The 22,875-nt window shown below is 38.5% G+C and overlaps 1 protein-coding gene across 1 annotated transcript in view; it reads left to right on the top strand.

Moving 5' to 3' along the window:
* mettl15 (methyltransferase 15, mitochondrial 12S rRNA N4-cytidine) overlaps nucleotides 1-20,819 on the top strand; it is an 81,002-nt gene extending 60,183 nt beyond the window's left edge. Inside the window, exons 4-6 of the mRNA XM_071917206.2 lie at nucleotides 2,546-2,737; nucleotides 10,081-10,259; nucleotides 19,753-20,819. Of these exons, the coding sequence (XP_071773307.1) occupies nucleotides 2,546-2,737; nucleotides 10,081-10,259; nucleotides 19,753-20,171 (790 nt within the window). The 3' untranslated portion in view covers nucleotides 20,172-20,819. The remainder of the gene's footprint in view (nucleotides 1-2,545; nucleotides 2,738-10,080; nucleotides 10,260-19,752) is intronic.
* The last annotated feature ends 2,056 nt before the right edge of the window (nucleotides 20,820-22,875 follow it).

The following is a 22,875-nucleotide window of genomic DNA, read 5'->3' as shown; positions in this document are numbered from 1 at the left end:
AGGTCCTCAGAGCACACCATCAACTCCATGCCATGCACACAGTCTGTATTTTGTACTGGGTGTACAGGAAATGTACAAAGAACCAATCAACTTTGAGATTACGGCATATACTGTAGATGGTATATACAGTAGCAACACAATTAAATTTATCAAATCAAAATTTATAAAAGATTTATATAGGAATCAATTAATGTTCATCAATACAAACTAAAATGTCCTGAGGCAACAAACAAATCAACAAAATACATTGTGGCATGGCATACAGAACACTTTTACTAATCTGGTAGTTGGGGTAAATGGGATTTAACCAGAATTTTGAATGGCAAAAATATTCTAAAGCAACTGAGAGCTAAGGTTGTAAACTCCCACCAAAATGACATTAAGGGCAAAATGACATTTATACTGCATCTATGGACAAAAGGGAAAAACCGTACAGGCTGGAGATGGTGTGTACTGACGCAGGGCTAGTAGGGAAGGAGTAACAGAAAGGGATTGCGCAGGTGATGGGGGAGTACAAGAAAGCCTCTACTATAGATTTTTCAACAAATTAACGACTGTGCAAGATGGTGAATAACAGCAGCAAGGCAAAAGGAAAGCCCTGGCAGCGTGGGTGAGATGCTCCCTTGCCCCTCTCTCTATCGTCAGTGGGTGTAGAAATAGAGGACCTGCCAGAGTGTGTTCTTCTCTGAAATGCCCCTAGTTAAGCTTCTGGTTGAAAGAGACTCACTGAAGTGATGTACATTAAGGGACAATTTTTGAATTTTGTAAAATAATTGAATGTAGGAGAGGATAAACTAGGACACTTAGTCATATTGGCACTCAGATATGCCAGTGCTCCACCAGAGATCATGACCATTAGGCCAGGGGTTCCCTTTTTGGTAAATGACCCCATATTGAGGTCAGAAAATGCTTGTTCACGTCATACCAATTACACATTGTACTGAGTGCAAAAACACTTAATTACTTGTTGGGGAGGGTGAGTATAGTCTTGTAGAGCTGCATGGCTTTTGCAGTGGCTTCTATGAAGTACAAAATACATTGGGTGTTGTTTTACATTTAGAAATGACAATCAGATATTGTTACTCATTTTAGTTTAATTAGTAATAATTTTTCTAGCGACCCATTTTAATATTTGGGTGCCACAAATGGGCTCCGAACCTTATGGTTGGAAACCTGCAATAGCCTTTTGCCCCCTTTGCTGATGTATAGATGCTCACTCCTGTTGCTTTCTTCTACCATCATCTTTGTTCACACCATCTTAAAAGGTCACATGAAAAATGCATGAATGTGGCTGGAGGATCTCAGCACCCGTGCATGAGAAAGTGACTAAACACACAGGGTCTGGGTCTGTCAGAGACAAGGAAGGACCTCAGTAGGCTAGGCAAGGGAGTTCCTAGGCTTCCAAGGAAACAGTTCAGTTGCTTTTCAAAATGTTGACTGGAAAACTAGAAAGCCCATGTTATTTAGAAACAAGCCTACGGACAAGATGTTGTCCCCATGTGCTATGCAGCAGCCAGCATTTTTCTTTTGCTGGACAGTTATAATACGATGGCTGAGAATGGATGGTATTGACATGGTTGATAGTGATTGTTGATGTCGATGTAAAACAAGATTAATGCACACATATGTGTGGGTCACAGAGTGTTCATTGACCTGTGTGATGTTTTACTAAGAAATGCCTCTACAAATGCCTCTACCATCGCAGGATAGTATTTATTTTTTTGTATGTTTTCTTTTTAAAAAAAAGTCATTTTCTTTGTTGTTGGTCTCCAAACAACCATCAATCAGTGAAGGTAACATGATATGACATAAAATACTTGCCATGCTGACTAAAACATACATGGAGAATATTAATTTTATGTTATTTCCTAGACACAACTGTCACATTGAGAAACATTGATTCCAAGATTAGATAGATGGCTATTAATTGCACATTGGTATAGACCATGATACAATAATATGAAACACTACCCATCTGGTTAATCATATAAAAATGCCTCCATAAGCCAGAGAACTTACCTATAATAGTGTATAATATAATAATGGTATGTCCGTTCACCGCTATGCTAACTGTGCTAGTTTCAATGATTGGCTGTAACATACACTCACACACATTGCAGTGATGTTTTGTCCCTTATCCCTGTCCCTGGATGGAATGTTGTCCAACAACCCATGGTCTTTGTCGATGCAATTTAAGTGTAAAAGTGAAAAGTGAAAACATTGGGTCAATGGTCAATGTCAAGAGGTATCATTTAATCCAGTTCCATCTCCCTAGTTACATGAATTTGAACTCCAGGTAGAGGTAATATGTTTTTAACACTGAGGTTATTTAACCTTGTTACATGTTATGCCTCTCATTGAGTCTGTTCTTTTATGGTAAATGAGACAGAATTAAAACCATTTTGAATGGAAAATAATTTTTTTTGTTTAAAACCCACAACTACAACCAAAACATGAAGTCTGACAAACTTATGACCCAACATATTGGGTCAAATGTGATGCAGTTTAATTCTCACCTTCTTTCTCCCCTTCATCCTTTCTCCAGTGGTCGGGTGCAACCATTGCTTGGCCGATTCAGTGAGCTTGAAGCCATGCTGCCTAAGATGAAGATTAAACCTGGTAGTATTGATGCCGTCCTCTTGGATGCAGGGTGCTCCTCCATGCAGATGGATCAGCCAGAGAGAGGCTTCTCCCTCAGCAAGGATGGACCTTTGGATATGAGGATGGATGGAGCCAGGTAAGAGCTCTGCAATATAGGTCTGGTAGTCTGATGGGTCTCAGTTTGATTAGTAATAATATTGAGCTAATATAACCTGGAATGAAAACACTAGACAGTTTAGCCAGCCAGCTTAGCTAGCCAACTGAGATGTTGATGTTGTTGTTGATGTTGAGTAATGCACAATGTTTGCCTAAGGAATTACTAAATTAAATGTTTGTTGTTTTGCGGTTGTTGTTTAGATGTATGTTGTTTCATCAAACATTAAGATAATTGTTATCTAAGAAAGGTATCAGTTCAGCTTTTACATACATTTTCACCGAAAAAGAAATATAATCCTGCACACTGTCTTTTGTCTTGTCTTCTCCATTACGTCATTTCAGTCATAGGACCTTCATCAGGCAAAGAGGCTTCTTCATTTTCATCAGGCTTCTTTGCCTGATGAAGGTCCTATGACCGAAACGTCGCAATAAAGCATCGGTGTAGACAGTAGATTGGCTACTGCAGTTTCAAAGCTATAGCTACCTAACACCAGTTGACTGACTGACCTGAATCTGGCTCCTTCCTATGAACACGTTTTGTGCCATGGGAAAAATAACTTGCTTCCTTACACAAGTTTATTCCAGTCCCAGTATTCCCAGGTGATTCTAATGAAATGTCTTACAATTTGGATGGAAATTCAAGGTTGACCTGTCTGGGAGCCTAAACTTTTGAAAAATCTGGAAAAGTGTTATTTCAAAATATTGACAATTAAGCTAATTAAAATAAGTGCTATCAACATTCTCCAAATGTATTCAACCATGCATAATGAAATGATGCAAGCCTAATATTTTTTTTTAATTATTTCATTTAATTGAATTTGTTCATTTTATTAAAAAAATTCAGTGTTTTAAGGAAACAGTCAGATTAAGGTTGAGGTGGCTGACCGTGGAGTGACAAATGAGTATATTTCACGTTTCATTCAGTCTTACAAACCTATTATTGTATCAAAAAACGCCGAAAACAAAAACAAATCATCTGATGAATAATAATCACCCTTTTTTTTCTCCTAAAAATTATTAGCATCAGGCTTTAAAAACCCATAATCGGTCAACCTCTATACTGATCACAGTAATGGGGCACCAAGGTGCTGCCAAAACAATCTTGATTTCCATTAATAGTAATATTTGGGAGCTTAGTAGTAGTTTTTTATTTCTAGGGCTGCACAATTTTAGATGACAACAATGATAATCCTGATAATTTTGCTTTATATTGTGATCACAATTATTAATCACCATTATTTGCCTTGGTTTTCATTTTTTCAGTGCAGTAGAGTAGCAGCAGCTAGAAAGTCTTGTTTTTTCTTACTTTGTTGCTCTTACTGTGGTCCTTATTTACAAAATTCCAATAATAAATAATTGCTGCTTTATTATTTTGGGGCGCAGTGACAACCCTAAGGCAAACTTTGCAGAGAATTTGTACTTGTTTGTCATCATCAGGATTGAAACCAAAGTAGGACTTTAAGTGGAATTGAAAATATAACAAACACTTCAATATAACTGAATTACACAACAATTAATTGTAGAAACATAAAATTGCAATATACAATTATCTACCATTTATTGTGCAGTCCTACTTGTTTCCATGAGGACAAGTAAACAGTGGTCTAAGCCATCAAACCAGCCTTAAATCATCACGTGCCATATAGTTTATTAAAGACGAACATTAAGAACTTTCGCAGAATTGAATGATGTCGCTATTAGGAAAAAGATACATTTTATCTGTTTATGTTTTGCTCAACGTAATTTTCTTTAAATTAAATCTGTCCAGCTTTTTTGTTGCATTCCAACTGTATTCTGAAAAGTGTAATAATGTGTGGTTGCAATTTTATGTGCCTGCTTCTTTCTATCAATCAAGCAGGAAAATATATTTTCACAGCTTGTATGCACATATAGCTCTCACAAAGGCTATAATTCTCCTCCCGTCAATCCTTATGTTGTGGGGGACAGGGCTTTCATATGAGCTTTTCAGTAACCAAAGATTATATTTCTTTACTGCAAGAAGAAGGTTTTGATTTTTATGTAGTCCTGTAATCCAAATTAGGCCTAATTTGCAATGTAAACCGATTTTTGCTCTTTAAAATTAATGTTCCTTGATAATCTTGATGTCTCATTTGCAACTTGTGATGTAATATAGGGGAAAAAAACATGAATCGTTTATTTATAGATGGGCAATGTTAAAACAGTCAATGATAATAATAATAATATAAACTAATAATTTATTATTTATTTATTTCCGTTATTTATATACCACTTTTCAAAATAAAGTTACACGGTGCTTCACAATCAAGACAGATAAAAAACTGACAAAGGACAGATCAATAACACAGAAAGATCAGTGAGGTAAAGCAGTAATCAATCAGAAGTAAAATAAGCAGAGTATAGGCCCATGGTTCAATTCAATGCAATCCACTGAAGCACTGTGATACGGTCAGAGATGCATTTGACCACATTACCAAAGTAGTGTAAATGCAATGCATCTTCAATCCGCATATAGGAACTACATTAACATAAATAAAGTTTTGCACACAGATCCAACTGGAAAGCACAAGCAAAACAAGCAGGCATCAGACAGCTCAGACAGTAAGATACTACCAAAAATGGATTGTCAAGACACTTATGGATGGAGAACAATCGAGACAAGGCATTTACTGTCAGTTTTAAAGCATGTAAATATTATGAGAAGAAGTGATGTACATGACAATCTGGTTAGGGAAAGAGAAATCCAAACCCAATGTGGAGATGCATTTTAATGCCAGGTGTTAATGTAATCCATTTTAAAGATATCTGGATACAATCTGGATACGAGACACTTGTTAATGCCAGGTGTAAAGGGGGCCTTAGTTCTAGTTAAAAGATTTGCTGCAGAATTTTTAACACATTGGAGCCATTCTATCTTTTTGGTTAAGGCTGGTAAACATGGTATTGCACTAGCCAGGCTAGATTAAATAAAAACTTGTAAAACCCTCTCTGTATCATTGAAATTCAGGGCAGATCTACTTTTTTGCAATATTCTCGAGATGGAAAAAGCATGACTGGACAAGCTTTTTAGTATGTTGCTCAAAATTAAGGTTCAGGTCAAACAGTTCCTCGAGGCAGGCTTAATATGTTGCTTTAGTGGACCAAGAACAGGTCGAATTTGGGCCTATCACAAAGATTTAAGTTTTGTCCAAATATATAATTGTAAAAAAATATTTGACATCCAGTCCTTAACATTTGGTAACGGTTGATAGATAGGCCAACTTGTTTAATTCACTCTGCTTGACTGAGAGGTACAACTGTGTATCATTGGCATAGCAATAGAAGGAGATGTCAAGGAAAAAATAATTGGTCCAAGAATTAAGCCTTGAGGCACACCACATGTGATCAAGGACTGGGAGGAAACATACCCATCCATGGACACAAGGAATTTTCTGTCTGTCAAATAGGAAGAGGACCAGTCTAGGGCAGACCCTGAGACATCAACCCACTGGCGCAATCTATCAATGAGATGCCATGGTCTAGTATCAAATGCTGCACTAAGGTCAAGCAGCACTTGCCCACATCTGCATTTATCAGTATATCATGTACAACCTTGACAAGGGCAGTTTCAGTGCTGTGCTGCTGACAAAAACCAGACTGAAATTTTTCGGAAGTTATTATTTTCCAAAACCTACAAGAGTTGCCTTCAAACTGCCTTCTCCAGGCCTTTAAAGATGAATGGTAATTTCACAATGGGCCTGTAGTTGGTGAGAGCAGAAGTATCAATACCAGTTTTGTTTTGTTTTTTTAGAAGAGGCTGAACACAGGCAGTTCAGTATTCAGGGACACAACCAGGGGTCCTACAGATTCTAAAATTTCTAAGAGGAATTTAGTTGGTAATGTCCAAGGGACATTAGTTCCATAAGAGAGATCAGCCCAAGCTCACTCAAAGTATCTCAATAAGGACATGAAACATCAGTAAACAAAATAGGGCAGGAAGTTTCAGACCTGATGTCCTTAATCTTATCTAAAAATAATGTTAAAAACTTTTCACAGTCAGCATTTGAGAAAACTGAGACACCAGGGGGAGTGGGGTTCACAAGGCAGTCAATAGTATTAAATAAGAACCTGGGATTATGCTTATTGGTAGCGATTAGGCCTAGCTCTGAGAATTAATTTTCTCTGGAATCTTTAATTTTTTTGATTCAAGGATATTAATAACTCCTTCATGTGTTCATAATGGGCCAGGAGCTTAGTTCTTTTCCACCTCCGTTCAGCTCTTCAACAATCCCATTTTTGGCTGACGGATTTGGATCTGGTTTTTAGTGGAGCCATAGCATCTAAGGTTGAAGAATTTACCAAATCATTTGTGTGGGAAAACAGAGCCAAAATATTACTTGAATTTTCAGAGAGAAAAACGTTTGGGCACTTCAACCATTAAAGATGCAAGAGCGAACAGTACACACAAATTTTGTGGCTACTTGAAAAGCAGACTTTAACACAATGCATTGATGATCAGAGACATAAAAGTCTCCCCAAAACCAGAGAGCATATATTCAGACCAAGAGTAAAAACTAAATCTAATGTATGGCCGTGATCGTGGTGAGCTCAGAGACGTGCTGTTTTAAATTGTCAGTAATATTTAAAAAATCATCAATGTGGATGTTTAAATCACTAACGATTATGATTTTGTCGTGATGCAGCACAACAGAGGATAAAAATTGTATCACTATAAATAATGCAGTTGTTGCACCTGATTTACCCATATGTGCTATACAAAACCTCAAAATAGATATTAAAGTTTTTTTGATATGCAAAATGCTTGTGCGCCTGGTAAATGGATAAGAATTTTCCATTCTAACAAACATACGTGGTACACATCTTAACGAAATGAGACAATGCCCTCACGTTTTTGTTTTTGTTTGTTTTTATATCTTTGCCTGTATGTTGTGTTTTGTTATATGCACCACCCTTCTGGAGTCACCACCTGTACATGTGCTTCTCACCCTCTTCACTGAACTTGTGCTTACAGTCCACATTCAACCGATTAGCTAACTACTGCCAGCTCGCTAATTACCCGCTATTACTGTTATTGTTAGTATTATTACTATTATTTAGATCAAGCCAAGTTATGCAACTTGATTTTATTTGTTTTGTTGTTTCCTCTTCATCTAAAATTAGGCTCTAGTGTCATTCAATTTCAAACATGTTGGTGACATTAACTTAAATAAAAGAGTGTTAACTGACTAGTTTAGCTACCAAAACAGCTAACTGAAGTTACATTTCTAAGCTGCTAAAAAGTTTAAAATTAACAGGATGGAAAATAAAATTTAAAGATATACGAGTAGGATTTTGCTGGTTGTGGCTTGTAAACACAACTTTCATCTAACAACTAACAACGGTAGTTCGACACACACTAGCTCTGACCAGAACTCATTTACTCTGTAGAGTTCAGGATTGCTACCGTAGCCAGTGTTCGCTTTTAGATATAAAACGATTTAGCAGTGGTTTTGGTTGCAGGCGTATACATCCACTGCCAAAATGTTGACACCCAGAAATGTCCCGAGTATTCATAAATAAGAAAGTCCAGGCAGAAGGCATACTCCCTGCAGACATCAACGCTGCCACAGACTACCAATAAGTAATGATTGAGTAGGATCATTTTTTAATAAGGTTTTGCTATTTCAATGGGGTAAATTCTGCTCACTATGCCTCTAACATAGCAAGTATAGTCTGTCAACTTACTAGTGTAGCTAGCAGTATAGCTTACCAGAAGCTAAACTCTAAACCTTTTTTAAGTCTGAACTCTTTATACCAACCAATCAAAATCACAAAAACACTAGCTTACAGAGTAGGCTAAATATATAGAAAATAATGTCCATGTTCAACAAGAAAAAAACATACCAATCTCTAAGTGGAAGAATTTTCAGCCAAGCTGTCATTGAAATCCAACTGCTGCTGAAATTTAAATTTAAAATCTGAGCTCATGCATTTAGTGGCTGTCAGCCAGTGGGTCGCCTCTGGACCGCCAGCTACCCCCACCACTGCTGTTTCCGGCCGTTCCCTGTAGAGGTCCGGCAGAGGCATTCAGACCAGTGGCATGCCACTCAAGAAAAACTGGCAGCCCCCAACAGCTTGCTATCTGGTGTTACAAACAGCCATTCATTAAGACGGGACAAGCTGCTCTGACACCCCATCGGAGCAGTCCAGGGGGCTTGTGGTGAAATTTGACATTTTCATGTTTATTTCACTCAATAGATATAACAGTGATTTGTGTTGTTTTTAAGAAGTGATTTACTCATTAGAGACATTTTTACCACAGTCTGCCTACTCAGTAGCCTAACACAACATCAAAGCTTCTCCATACACCATTGTTTGAAAATCACCATGTAGACTGATTGCCTTGTTAAATTGTACTAGATTGTATGGATGCCTGGTGATTTGCTCTTATATAAAGTGAGAAAATTGAACTTGATACAAACTTGACACAAAATTAAAGATGGACTTAAAGTAAATATTTTTTTTTACTTGCCATGTAAGTAAGGTGTTTGCAACACAGTTATATTATTGTGTTAATGAGTTAATGGTAACTAATTGGTTGAATTTGGAGAAGCACATTGAAAAGTTGGGAAAACAAAAGAGTGGTGTATATAATGACCTTCAGTGTCTGAAAAACAGCTGCCCAAAACATATTTTCATGGCTATCCCCAAGGCATGTTTTTCAGATAAAATGATAATTACTGGAAGACTTTTTTTTTATTATTTGGACAGTAGACACACTGTTAAACTGCTCTGTCATAAATTACATAAATATTTCATTAACACCTAATGAAAGCTGACATAAGCATTGAATCAGTTCAATCATGACTGTGTCATGTAGCTGATATGAAGCTTTTGTTTAGGCAATATGAATATGTTATTAACCAGAGTTCACTGAGCTGTTACTAATAGCTTGTGTTACTATTTTCTACATGATACTATAAACCCTAAATGAATGGCACCCAATGTTCGAATGTGAAACTATATTACAAATGTGACGTATGTACTTGTAATATTTAACAAGCTTAAATCTATGTATATGTATTGCACTACTACATATTCTTGACTGTTTTGTAAAAATTGCTGAGAGAATTCATCATATTAATTTACAGTGTCAGCATAATGCAGCAACCCACCAGCGAAGGCAATAACACCGTTATGAGCTTTTGCACAAGCTGTATTTTTCCTTTTTTTTCCCTCACCATCATTCCACTCACAAGTGTCAGCCATACAGGTTTTCAGCTGTATCTCAGAGTTGTCAGGATTCGCCACTGTCAGCAAGGATGTGACGTCAAGCTGCTTAATTGGGCTCTTCTTTGTGCGTAGGTACCCCGACATGCCCTGCGCTGCTGACGTTGTGAATGCCTTAGATCAACAGGCTCTTGCATCCATCCTCACTGCATATGGGGAGGAAAGACACGCCAGGAAAATAGCTTCAGCCATTGTGGAGGCACGCAGTGTCTACCCCATCACCCGGACGCAGCAGCTGGCCAGCGTGGTGGCAGGTAGCTAGCTACAATCCTCATTAATTCCTTGCAGCATTCTGGAGGCTGTAAGGGAAAGTGGAGTTATTAAGGCTGCCTCCCGGTGGGACCTATTTGTCTCAGAAAATTACGATGGACTCTGATCTCACCCATCATCCTCTCTCCTGTCTATGTTTTGGGTGCGTCTCTGCCACACCTTTCTATGAAATAACAATTAATAAGATGAGATAAAGACAGAGCTGGAGGTGACTGGAATAGGGCGTGGCTCATGGTTTGACAACAAACTGAGTATCACACACATTAGCCCCTGTTCCCTCCTTCCTATTTGCCTTCCTCCTCTTTTTTTTTTATTTTTCCCACCCTACATTGTTTCATGCCCCTCTCTGCACTTCTCTTCTCCCCTGTTCTCTGCCACTCACACACACACGCACATCTGAACGCAAGTACAAACACTCATATATGCGCACACACATATTCACTCATGCATAAGGCTGGGATTACTCTGTTTGTCTTCATTGATTATTTTCTAGCCGTATGTCCTCAGATTTGAGCTGTTGAGCGAGTAAGATGATTTCAATAGTTATTGCACATAGCAGTATGTGCGTCACACAGGGAGAACAGGTGTGAGTGAGTGCAGTTGTTTGATCTCTTGTGAAGAGCATAGCGAGTCACCACCAGTGTTTATTCCAATCAATCCAAGAGGTCTTGACTTGTCTAAGTTCCAGGGGGTCTATGCTTGGCCACTTGTGACACTGTTGCCAAAGAAAAATGCTACAGTTAGAGGAATGACAAGGTTTTGTGTGGGGGGAATCACTTTGGGGTCTGAGGTCTGGGGCTATTGAGACATCATAACAAAAGCTCTTGTGGGCATATTCTTGTTCTCTTGCTCTTTCTCTTTCTCTCCATCTTCCCTCCATATAATTTTCTCTCTCACACGCTTACTGCAGATGCTTATAGCTGAGGTTGTAGATCCCTGAAGTGCCATAGAGGCTGAGCACTCCAGACTTTTGGCCATGCTGTGTCTCTTAGCTTTATTTTTAGTCGGGGCTGAACACTGGCTCGGCTTGTGTTTGCTGCTAACAGTTCCCTCTAGGTTACCACTCGGTCTGATTTTAAGTAAATTACATTGTATTTCCTGCTGAATCAAATAGTTTATCCTGTTACACCGTGCAGAGCAGTATGTTCAACAACTTGAGTTAAAGTTTCAGATAGACATTTAATTTAAAATGCATATTTTTTTCTGTATAAATATGAAAAATATTACAGCAAATGATATTTGGCATTCTGGCTTATTTTAGCTGGCTAACAGAAAAAAACAGAAGAATCAAGCAGCATCACTATATGTAGCTGAAACATGGAATGTAAACAAACTCTTGGCATGACAAGGGAGATAAACAGTTGCAAATTATGCTAGCAGTTGATTAATGAAGGTAACTAGATTTCTTTGAAAATAAATATATATATACAGTATATACAGTACATACTACTAAATTTTAGAATTGTGGAATAGTATAATATTTTTGAATGAAAATGCACAGGAACAAATTAAACCTGTATTGTAGTAGCGGTGTGTGTGTGTGTGTGTGTCCACCTGGATTTGTTTGTCTTACACCACTTGCTTTTAAAACTGACTGGTGCTTCTTCTTTTTCATTCAGTTATCTTAAATTTTTTGACATGAGTTTCAATTAAGCTATACCAGCAGTTAAAGGAACAGCTCACCTTACATTGAGTCATTATCTACTCACCCCCATGTTAGTCAAAACTCCATTGAAGTTTGTACGACCACCACACATGGAGGTAGCCCCCGTAGCTCCTTCTCAGCCTTCTCCCAAACTATTGAAGTTAACTGGGCCTTCTTTTTACACCTCCAAAAAAGCACAAAATGTCCATCAAATTTCTCCAAGCAGCTTGTGCACCATAATCCAAGCCAAACGACTGCACTGTAGGTCCAAAAGTCCAAGATTTTAGAAATTTGGGATTTTGGTGCCCTGGACCAAAATGGAATAAATGTATTCTTGCCCTGGGACACAGGCTCGTTAAAACATACTAATTCTCTTGTCATAAAAGTACCCAAAATAAATAGCCCCCCAGCACATTTTGGATTCTGAGCCATAATTGAAGCATTGACAGGCAAAATCCGAGCCCTGTAACTATTTGTTATGCATTTAATTTTAGCCTGCTTTGGCTTGTTTAACATACATTTAACAAGAGTCCTAAACCTATATAAGAGTAAGGGTTGTATTCACACAAAAGATGTCATTTTAGGCATTGCAAAATCACTATGTATTATAAGCTATTACATAGTATCACATACATAGCTCCAAATTATCAATAAATGTGGGATCAATTATGGAATTCTTGATCAAAGAGTAAATATTGAAAGATAACATGTTGTATGCTGACTGTAAGCATATACACTCACCGAGCACTTTATTAGGAACACCTTACTAATACTGGGTAGGTATCAGCTTTCAGCTCAATGTCAACTGGCTACCAAAGTGACATCCGCCTCAAGGTTCGACGTGTTGCATTCTGAGATGCTGTTCTGCTCACCACAGCTGTAAAGAGGTTATCTGAGTTACTGTAGCCTTTCTGTCAGCTCCAACCAGTCTGGCCGTTCTCCTCTGACCTCTCTCATCAACAAGGCGTTTCCGTCCGCAGAACCGCCGCTCACTGGATGTTTTTTGTTTTTTGCACCATTCTATGTAAACTCTAGAGACTGTTGTGCGTGAAAATTCCAGGAGATCAGCAGTTTCAGAAATACTCAAACCAGCCCGTCTGGCACCAACAACCATGCCACGGTCAAAGTCACTGAGATCACATTTTTTCCCCATTCTGATGTTTGATGTGAACATGAACTGAAGCTGCTGACCTGTATCTGCATGATCTTATGCATTGCACTGCTGCCACATGATTGACTGAATGGATAATTGCATGAATAAGCAGGTGTACAGGTGTTCCTAATAAAGTGCTCGGTGAGTGTATATTCGTACTGAGTGTTCTGCAGCATCCAACAGGGACCTGGTGCAAACCCAGGACCTCATGCTTCCCAAGCAACAACGCTCCCTTTGAACCAACGGGGGTATACAGTCAGAGTAGCTTGCAGGGGCTTCCAGGGTTGCCACAGTACAACAAAATATGTCATCACAGGCATTTGAGTGCTGAGGTGTGGTATAAAAAAACTGAATCCATGAAAAACTAACCCAAGAAATCTGAAAATGGGAGAAAACCAAACAGAATATGGAAAAAAACAAAACAGATTTCATAGCGGCCTCCTAAGTGAACTGTTGTGCACCCCTCTTAGGATACCTCAGTAATATAGCATGTGTAACATTTACATTAGGGTATTTGTCAATAAGTTCTTTGATCAACTTGCTGTTGATCAAAGGCTGGTAGTAGTTTTATCTCTGTCTGTGTTCCGTGTAGCACGACAATAAGTTGATCAAAGAGCTCATTTCCCAAAACTCAGTATATTCTTTCAAGTTCAATTAATAATCAGACAGCTATTTTGAAATTTCTCTGCAAAATGTTTTCTCTTTGATTTGAGCACCCTTTCTAGGATGTCTCAGTCTTACGAGTTCCTCATCCATCTCTTATTTTTGTAATAATTCACCCCCTTTATATTTGTTTAGACCTTTTACAATGTTAAAGGATCACCCAAAGGGTATTTATACCTAATGCTTTCATGACGTAGTTTACGTGTTGATATTTATTTGCCTTAAGCAGACATTTTGATTGTTTGCAAAAAATCACTTCCGGTTTGGGCCACAATTCACAAAGTTGTAGGATCCCTCAAGGGACATTTATACAACATGTAATTTGTATTATACAGTGATTTTGATGCAATTCAGAACAATCTGCCTTTAAGGTAGTCATTATGAACTTTTAAATTCAAGTCAGTTTTTTCCTAAGGTGTTTTAGGATCGCTAGGATATTTGACCATGTTTTTATCCACTATGTAACCTTTTTACCCCTAAATTCCTCCACTAGTCAGTAGCCTAGTACATATGGTGTTTATGATGTTGACATTCTACATTTCAGAACTTCAGACTAGTGCATTAAACATATAGAATTGTGAGATACTATATAGCAGGTTAGTGCTATCCTCTAATGATATACCTTGGATAATACCAATATGCACTATTTGTTCCAGTGGATTTTTGTCATGCCCGAAGGAGATCCTCCAAGGCGCAAACCAAAACAACAATGGAAGCGCTTCGGGGGCAGCGAAAGTGGAAACATCGGGGAAGACGAGCTGGAGAATAGGCTGAAAGCTCAGGCCAACCGTCCACCTCTGGCCAGCATCCTGCTTGCAAATGTCCAGTCCTTGGAGAACAAGTTGGATGATATTAGGGCGAGGATAAGATTCCAGCGGGACATATTTGAGATTTTAGGCTGCCTTTTAAACATCTGGCCAGGGACAGCAGATGAAAACTAGCCTTTCTGGCTAACTCTGGCTCATTTACAGTTTGACTGTTGATTGATGTGCATTGTCCCTGAAAAAATAAACCAATAAATAAACATAAGGGACTGCAACACCCTCTGTCTGACCGAAACACGGCTGACCCCCCTGGTGCCGGATCAAACAATACAACCAGCTGAATCTCTCTCTATCTTCCACATGGATAGAACAGAGGAGTCTGGCAAATCCAAGGGTGGTGGAGTCTGTTTCATGACCAACAACAGCTGGTGCAAAACCTGGAACATCTAACTATTAAATGTTGTCCATTCCACCTTGCCCGCAAGTTCAGCTCAGTCATCATTACCGCTGTGTACCACCACAAGTGGACTATCGGATTTACAGGATATGCTATGCCGGCACCAGACCAAGCACCCGGATGCTGCCCTCATCGTGGATGGGGATTTTAATAAGGCCAAGTCAGATCATGCCGCCATCTTCCTCATACCAGAATATAAACAAAGGATGGTAGGAGAAGCTGTGCCTACAACTGCCTACAATTCGGGACTGGTGTCCGGGTGCATGGAGGAATACAAGGTGGCATCATATAGACTGCGACGTGCGGTGGAAGATGCTAAGAGACGCTACAAAGACAGAGTGATGTCTCAATTCCAGCAACGTGACACCATACGCTTGTGGCAAGGACTACGGACTATTATGGACTACAAATGCAGGCCCCATGATGAGTGCTGATGCCTCTCTGGCTAACGACCTGAACTCATTCTATGCGCGCTTCGAGGCTAACATTGCTAATGTTAGCTTGCCAGCTACTGCGGCTGGAGTGAGTTTCCCTGTTATAGAGGAGTGCGCACTTGTCATATTGGTATATGATGTGAGGAGGGCGCTGAAGCGGGTTAACACTAGGAAGACAGCCGGCCCAGATGGCATCCCTGGGCCAGTTCTCAAATCCTGCACTGATCTTCTAGCTCCAGTGGTCACACAATATTCAACCTCTGACACCTCCAACCCCCTCATCCTCAATACCGGTTCTCCCCAAGGTTGCGTCCTCAGCCCATTGCTCTACTCCCTGTACACACATGACTGTGTGGCCAGGAACAGCTCAATCTTCACTACTTATATTAACACCATTGCCTTCTCAACAAATGGCTGTAATGCACCTTTATGCAGATGACACGGTTTTATACTGTTGCACCAATTCTGTACAATCAGGAGTTGAGAACCTACCCTGCCATAACCAAAGTCCCTTTAAGGGAAGTAGATTCACTCAGGCGCTATCTTTGTAATGCCCACTAGGCAGTAAACCTGACTAGCAAGACTCCTGTCTCCTTGAATGGGGAGACGACTGTCTGTATCAAAAGTTGTGACATACATATTATCATTTACATTTCATATAACCCTTTCATCAACGGTTCATAGTTCTTACAGTACTACACTAATCTGCATGGAAAAACATGAGATACATTTCAATTAAATAAACTTGTCTAGGAGAAACATCCTCTCAAAGGTGAGTAGTAAAAGGCTACAACAGTGAAAACACAATAAAACACTATAACTAACCCTAATAATAAACTAATCTGGATAACAACTCCAATCTGGATGGATAAATGCTCAGGAACACCCATGGAAAAAATTGTCAAATAATTCACCACCAGTGTATCAATTTTAGATCTAATATACTGTATGTTGAGGTAATATGCAAAAGAAAATCATGCAAATCAAAGAAATCAAATAAAATGAAATAATGCAAACAATACACAATGTACAAAGCCCGGGTATTATATACCTTACCAAATAAACTTTAGGTCCAATTATATTCACTTAAAACCTGAGTTCACCTTTTATAGTCTTAATACTATGCAAGCTTGCAGCAGTTCGTTGATGCACATATACAATTATGTCGCTGAATTGTGATTAAGTGAATCGCTTTCTTTGTGTTTATTAAACCTTTCAGTTTGAACAGGAAGTTCAAACCGGCAGAAGTTTCGGAGGAAACTTATGCTGATGGAACGAAGAAAATAGTACGTTTACCAATAATTTTAGAAAGGTGAAAAAAAGTGGGAGATAGGACTTTGACAAAGAAGATTCTGCCAATATATAAAAAATGAGATGTTACTATCCCAGCTGACAGTAACATCTGGGAATATCATGTTATGAAAATGTTATTTCAAATTATTGTCAAAGTTGTACAGGCACTGTTGCCCCCCCAATTGCATTAATTGTCGTAAATAACATTGTTCTGCAACTGCGTGAACCTGAAAGTATGATTGGCAGATTTTCTGTATGCACCAGTGTTTCCCCTATATATATTCTACTGTGATGCGCCACATGACCCACCATGCTAAAAATATTTTAAAATTGTCTCACTTGGTAGGCTAAGCTTTTGCACACTGATACATCTCATCTAAAAAGCCTGTAAGTGTGGGGCTTGGGGACATGGAATTAATGAGAATGACAGTCCAGCACCATCATTGTTTCTTCATTTATGGAAGAAAATTGGAAATCCCATGATCAAAATACCTCCACACCAGTTGAGGACCACGTTTGCTAACAATTGGAGTTGAGTTAAAAAATCTTTGGCTTACTATCTTCTTGCATATATAAGGCTTCTTACAGAAAGGTTCAGTCTAGAGTCATAGTGCACTTAAATAGTGATTGGAGATAATTGTTTGTCCCCAAGGAAATTAATAACCAAAGCAACACAAGCTCAACTTCATGCAAGTCACATGCAGCCTTCAGCCTTCACAATATTCATGATGTAATACGTCCTTGAGTGTTGCATCTGTTGCATATGTGGCTGCCTCTAAATGGTATTTTGGAACTTTGAAATTGTCAAGTTGTGCTGCACACAGTATGCCTTAACTTGTCAAAGGTGGTCTTTTTCCACAAAAAAAAGACCAAAATGGGAAATTGATAGTCAAGAAAGAGCCATTGCATCATTGTTGAGCATATAGGCATACCTTTTACAAGACATCAATTCCACAGAGCTGTAAAGAAACAGGAGTTATTTTAACAGATTACAGTTATGTCTTTCCAACAATTAACAGAGGTTAATTTGTGAGCCATTTGAGGAAGAGATTATCACTTTTATACCCAGTAGTAACCCATCCCCAACATGCTTTGAGGATTCATTTTGTAGTTGTTTTGAGGTGTTTGTTTGTACTGTTCCTTCAGCCTGGTTTCACCTTCTGTGAAACTGAAGATATAGCAGCAAGAGCATTGTGTTGTTAATGTTGTAGTTTATCCTATGTAATGCATTCACAATGTTATGGTTCCTTCTTAACAACCTCTTTTTCCTTCTCTGTGCACCTCTTAATCTCCTCTATTCTCCCTGGCTCTGTCTGTGGGACCTTTGAAAGATGAATTAGAGAGAAAGCATACGACTTGGCGAGGCCAGACCAGGGCTGGTCTTTGCTGTGCAGGCATTGTATTGATTGCAGGGTGAGTCACACCTAAGGCTGTTGAGTGCAGGAGGAGAGAAATGCCACACCACTCACTTCTCTCTATTTATCTAAATTTCTCTTTCTGTTCATCTAATTGTCTAATTGTTTGTTTCTGTCATTTTGTCTTCCCTGTGGCATTGTCTTTGTTGGCGGCCCTCAGGGTACGACTTGGCCATTCCATGCTGACCCCTGCAAATTCCTCTGAGTCTTGCGTTTCCCCTTGTTCAAAGTGAAACTAAATAAAACAAATGGTGAACCTCCTTAAAGGATAACACTGGTGTTTTTTAATGCATTGCTTACCGTCAACAAATCCTATGAAAATAACAAAATCAACAATGCGTTTGCTCTACTCCCGTTACTTTCTGACTTCCCACGTACTGTTTTTAGCCTTCAACCCGGAAGTCATTGGCTCCAATTGTAAGCTAAAAACCTTGATATACAGCTCACAAAGACATAGTTTAAATTTTAAAAATCACTAACTGTTACCACGAAAAGTCAGGCTGTTGTAGTTATTACCAAATCAAATTCAGATGGGAACAAATTCTTCATTACGCTGGGGACTATTTTCAGTGCTACGGAACTACTTTCCTGAGATCGCAAACGTGTTTACAGCTGGCTTATTAAGTTGTTTGAGGAAAACGTTGGCTGGCCCGGTGCATCGTGATGATGAAATATGTTGCCCAGAGCAACGGCATGGCTCTTTGACGTGTTTTTAATCGTTTTTTTAATACAATGGAGTTCTATGGCTGCTGAGACATGGCTTCATTGGGCACCGGCTACATGGACGAGACTTGTTGGCAAAACAAAATCATTGCTGATTTTGTTATTTTCATAGGATTTGTTGACGGTAAGCAATGCATTAAAAAATACCGGCCTTATCCTTTAATATGGAAGAGCCCCAGACGATATGAAGCAGCTAGGCATGGCAGTGGTGATAGTTATGGTGGACACCAAAGTATTTCCAACTAGTATATGTAACAAATATAGTTGTCAGAAGTAAAATTGTATTAAAAAAGTGAAATATTTAAGTTCAGAATTATATTGATGCTACATTGGGCATTGCCCTTGCATCATGTTTTCAACCAAAAGTCATTCTCAGATATGAGATTTTTAATAAAATCTATTTGTTTCCTAAAAAGTCATATGTTGCATACATGCTTGTTTCGACAATGATTTCAGCTTAAAGGTAGCTAAAAGAAATGAGAAAATATAAGCATATAAATGGTCTTCAAACATCAATTCAAAACGGTGTATGACCTTTCCCTGCATTTTAACCAATTCTTTTAAAAAAACGTACAAAAAGGCAAATAATTGAACTTTATTTGAATTGAATTAAAAGAAAATATAATTGAAATTGAAGGGGGTAAATATAATTAGAACCACTATTTCCTTGCCTGATTTTGAAAATCTAACAACATCGGATTGTACGGAAAGAAGGTCTAGGAAAAGTCATGGAGGGATGTTATGAAAGCTTGGATAATTCATTTCTAAAATTTAAAACAGCAGGCAATTGACAGTGGCGTGGCCTTTCTAGTGTTAACCAGGGAGAAGAGATATTGACTACACAGAGAGTATTTATTGTACATTAAGAGTAACCTCCAAGTTTTTTTACAATACAAACTCCACTGACTTTGAGCATTTCTTTGTCTCTAGGATCATTTCCTGCTGCTGCCGTCTATGCACGTAAAGACCAACTGCAGCGACCCTCGCATGTGGCCACTAAGACTTTCCAGGCTCTTCGTATCTTTGTAAACGACGAGCTGAACGAGCTGTATGCAGGCCTGTGTGCTGCCCAGGCAGTTCTGAGACCTGGAGGACGTCTCTGCGTGCTTACCTTCCATTCACTAGAAGACAGACTGGTCAAACGCTTCCTCCAGGGGGACGACTTGTCTACTCTGAATCAGCGCCGCTTCCACCGGAGGAAGCGAGGAGAAGGGAAGGAAGGAAAAACAGACGGAGGGAGTGTTCACTGGTTTCCTCTGCAAAGAAAAGTGATCACCCCACAAGTGGAAGATGTAAAAGAGAACCCTCGAGGACGCTCCGCAAAACTCAGGGCAGCAGTCAGGCGCTAATTATGGGACACTAGACACTTTCTCACCTTTCATCAAAGATAGTTTGAGCTAGTTTGTAGCAGGAGTAACTTTTTATGCTGAATATAAAATGTAAGTTAAGGAAAAAGTGGCCTTCAGTATATGAAGTGTCTTCACTGTATTGCTTGTTAGCAATGAATACTATAGTGTCTGTTCAGTTATTTTGTTCTGTTACTTGGGTATACTCATCCTTTAAATTATTACATGTAGAACTTTAAAGTAAAGTGCTTTAGAATATACTGATTCTAGCTGTAACTAGAATGGTGTTTAATTTTGATGCATCAATGAAACCAGCTAGCTGGAAATAAATTCAGATTTGTACTGTTCTAAGTTATGGCCAATGTTGGTTAGAATGAGAAGTTCAATTTACTCTCACAATTAAATTGATGCCACTACACTAATTACAAGAGACAGCAATTATGTTCAAAGTTTAATATGCTATATATGTTTTAATAGTTAGGGTTCCCAGAATGGGAATTTCATATTGAATTAACCTCCGTCCTCCTAACTCAAGTAAGATCCACAACTGTGAACACATTTTTTCATTAAAGTTGGTTTCAATTCAAGGCCTTTTTGAAGAAGATAGCATTGCGGAACAGTGTGATGAAAAATATTTGTATCCAATCAAAACTGTTGGCTTTTTTTGTTGTGTTCTTTTTATATTTACATATAAAATAGCCTAATTGTTTTTTTTATATTCTTGCAGTGGTTTTGTACAGTAAGCACTTGTTTTTTGTATTATCCTTAAAGGATTTACTAAGAAGTTAATTGCTACTGAATAAATAGATAAATTGAAACTGAATGGTTATTGCTGTTAAATAGCCCATCAGACAGAATAAAGAACAGCTTTTCTATTGACGTCTGTATTTCCCCTGCATCTCCCTTGATGAGTAGCTCCAGTGTAACCTCTACTGTACCACATGAATCAGTCATGGCACTAAATACCAAATGACACAAGTGTCAGAAGTGGTGGTGAATGAGCTGGGCGATTATGTTCTTGAGCATTCTCTCACCTTCAACTGTAAGCAGATGAGGTGTTTTGATCTTTACTATTTGACTTTGACTAATTGTAATTGCTGCATCAAGGGGATCAACACTTTTTTCTCTTCCTCTGCCTCATTCAGTAAACTAAATATACCATTCTTGTTACCTTGGAAACTAAATGGCGCAAGTAACATTTGACTGTGTCTAAAACTGTATGCTGTTTTAATCTCGTATCAAATGATGCCATATCTTGCGTTTGAATATCCCTCCCTTTGACATCAGTACATGTCAAATAGTTGTGCTTATTGCTGTCCATATTATTGGAGAATGTCAAGATGTTTGCTACTCAACTACTCCAGCGTCATAAGAACTTTACTGAATTGAACCACATTTACCATATATTCACAGTTGAGCAGTTGAGTATGGGTAAGAAAAGGACATTCTCCATCCCAATCTGGTGTGTGGCAGTGTTTACTGTATGAATTATGAATAAAGAAATGTGAGAGATGAACATGTATTCATTAATGTATAGTAGTTATCTCAATGATTTATCCTTGATAATGATTTTCAAGTGTTTTTATGTTCCACCACCATGGTACATGGTACACAGGACATTATGTCATCACGGTGGCATTTGTGTGTGTGTGTGTGTGTGTGTGTGTCTGTCTGTATATAGACGCATTCTTGTGAACACAACTCACCAACAACACATAATAGAACTTCAAACTTACACCACAGTAGATCTGATTCGATTTTGGAGCACCTTGCTGCATAAATTTCAGGGTTCATATAAATACCACCCATATATCAAGACAAGTAGGTGGACATAGAAATGCTTGAAAATGTATGCATTAATTAGCTGAAGTCCTTTTCTTTAATAATGTTAAGTATTCATATATTTTTTTGGTTCATTAAACTTAATCTACACTTGTACAGAGATTACAATGCAAGTAATATGACCATCTTGATTGATCACATCTACAGAACTCAATTTCAAATCAAAGATTGCAAGGCTTCAGATAATATCAGTTATGCTGTGGATAATAACAATCCTAAAGCTGTGGATGAATATAAATATTTTGTGGATAATAAGTGAATTAACATATTCCATTTTTGTTGGAAAATGCTGCCTCAGGTTTGAATATGTCAATGAATATAGTCATATGCAATATGTTAAAGCTCAAATGAAGCATGAGAATGAGCAGATAAGATGATAAGAGGACGTTGAGGTAAGATCAAGGCAAGAAACTACCTCTTCTCTTCTGTGTTTTCCATATTTTTCAATACCACAGTGTATTCCACACTTTCATTAATTCACCAGCCAACTAGATTTTTAGAATAGAATAGGACCGCCAAACAATAGCTGGTTACCTGGCAGAGTGACTGGTTGGGTAGCCAAACTTATTAGCTTACTACTGGGATCATCAATTCTTTCTTATGTATTGGAAATATCCTGCTATTGCTCAGTCAAAGACAGAGGGGTAGCTGGCAGGTGAACCTTGTAATACTTAGTTGCTGGCAGACTGTTCTATCTGTGGGCGGGACGCCACAGGTGGACGAGAACGTTCTGTTGATTGGTTTATTCATGGCAACTTAATCGGATACTTAATCGCAGGGTCTCAAAGGTGCATGTAAACAGCTTAACCAGAATAAGACCTTAACCGGAGTATGGCCAACAGCCGGATTGCTCTGTGCATGTAAA

Source organism: Centroberyx gerrardi, chromosome 1, assembly GCF_048128805.1.
Source record: "Centroberyx gerrardi isolate f3 chromosome 1, fCenGer3.hap1.cur.20231027, whole genome shotgun sequence".
Classification (NCBI taxonomy): domain Eukaryota; kingdom Metazoa; phylum Chordata; class Actinopteri; order Beryciformes; family Berycidae; genus Centroberyx; species Centroberyx gerrardi.
Note: the sequence above shows the minus strand (reverse complement) of the source record. Positions and strands in the feature narration are given on the sequence as shown.